The sequence below is a fragment of the Onychostruthus taczanowskii genome, unplaced genomic scaffold, assembly GCF_017590055.1.
Source record: "Onychostruthus taczanowskii isolate IOZ18803 unplaced genomic scaffold, ASM1759005v1 scaffold641, whole genome shotgun sequence".
In the NCBI taxonomy this organism is placed as follows: domain Eukaryota; kingdom Metazoa; phylum Chordata; class Aves; order Passeriformes; family Passeridae; genus Onychostruthus; species Onychostruthus taczanowskii.
The window spans coordinates 2,135-3,503 of NW_024504134.1; the positions used below are offsets into that span (position 1 = coordinate 2,135).

General features: G+C 66.4%; 1 protein-coding gene across 1 annotated transcript in view; it reads right to left on the bottom strand.

The window, feature by feature from the left end:
• Positions 1–767: 767 nt before the first annotated feature.
• LOC121344535 (actin-like protein 6B) overlaps positions 768–1,369 on the bottom strand; it is a 7,310-nt gene continuing 6,708 nt past the window's right edge. The window contains exons 10-11 of the mRNA XM_041420608.1: positions 990–1,076; positions 768–902 (exon numbers count right to left, since the gene is read on the bottom strand). Coding sequence (XP_041276542.1) covers positions 822–902; positions 990–1,076 — 168 coding nt within the window. The 3' untranslated portion in view covers positions 768–821. The remainder of the gene's footprint in view (positions 903–989; positions 1,077–1,369) is intronic.

Below are 1,369 nucleotides of genomic sequence, written 5' to 3' on the forward strand. Positions count from 1 at the left end.
AACCCGGTCACGTTTTTGAGGCGAAATCCGCCGGAATCGGTGAAGAATCCCCCCGGGTACCGCCCCACGGGCATCCCCGCCGCCCCCGAGCCCCGCAGAGCCGGTTCCAGGTGGGTTGTGCGGGTTTTAATGGATGGCTGCCCGATTTTCCCCTCAGCGCCCTCAGGTTCCCCTCAGACTCCCTCGGCTCCCCTCAGGTTCCCCTCAGGTTCCCCTCAGGCTCCCTCAGCGCCCTCAGGTTCCCCTCAGGCTCCTCAGGTTCCCGCCAGGTTTCGCTCAGGCTCCTCAGGCTCCCTCAGCGCCCTCAGGTTCCCCTCAGGCTCCCTCAGGTTCCCCTCAGGTTCTCCTCAGGTTTCCTCAGGTTCCCCTCAGGTTCCCCTCAGGTTCCCCTCAGGCTCCTCAGGCTCCCTCAGGTTCCCCTCATCTTCCCCTCAGGTTTCCCTCAGATTTCCCTCAGGTTCCCCTCAGGTTCCCCTCAGGTTCCCCTCAGGCTCCCTCAGGTTCCCCTCAGGTTCCCCTCAGGCTCCCTCAGGTTCCCCTCAGGTTTCCTCAGGTTCCCCTCAGGTTCCCCTCAGGTTCCCCTCAGGCTCCTCAGGCTCCCTCAGGTTCCCCTCATCTTCCCCTCAGGTTTCCCTCAGATTTCCCTCAGGTTCCCCTCAGGTTCCCCTCAGGTTCCCCTCAGGCTCCCTCAGGTTCCCCTCAGGTTCCCCTCAGGCTCCTCAGGTTCCCCTCAGGTTCCCCTCATGTTCCCCTCAGGCTCCCCTCAGGCTCCCTCATGTTCCCCTCAGGCTCCTCAGGCTCCTCAGGCTCCCTCGGCGCCCTCAGGGGCACTTGCGCTCCACGCACTGCTTCCCGCCCTCCTCGTACTCCTGCTTGGAGATCCACATCTGCTGGAAGGTTCCCTGCGGGCGGTTTCGGGGCCGTTGTCAGGGGTTCCGGGGGGTCCCGGCCGGGGGTCCCCCCCTCCCCCCCCGGAGCCCCCCACTCACGAGCGAGGCCAGGATGGAGCCCCCGATCCAGGGGCTGAAGCGGCGCTCCATGGTGCTGTTGCTGGCGATGAGCTTCAGGCGCATGCTCTGGGAGAGGGGGGTCACTGGGGGCACTGGGGGCAACTGGGGGGCACTGGGGGCAACTGGGGGGTACTGGGAGCACTGGGGTTAACTGGGGGGCAACTGGGGGGACACTGGGGGGTGGCTGTGAGGCACTGGGGGCAACTGGGGGTCACTGGGGGCAACTGGGAGAAGCCCTGAGGCCTGGTCTGGGTCCCTCAGAGGGCTTTGGTGTCCCCCCATCCCAAATTCAGGGGGTCTCTCACGGGGGGGTTTGGGGTCATCTCCCACCCCCCCCCAACCCAAAGCCCGGGGGCCCC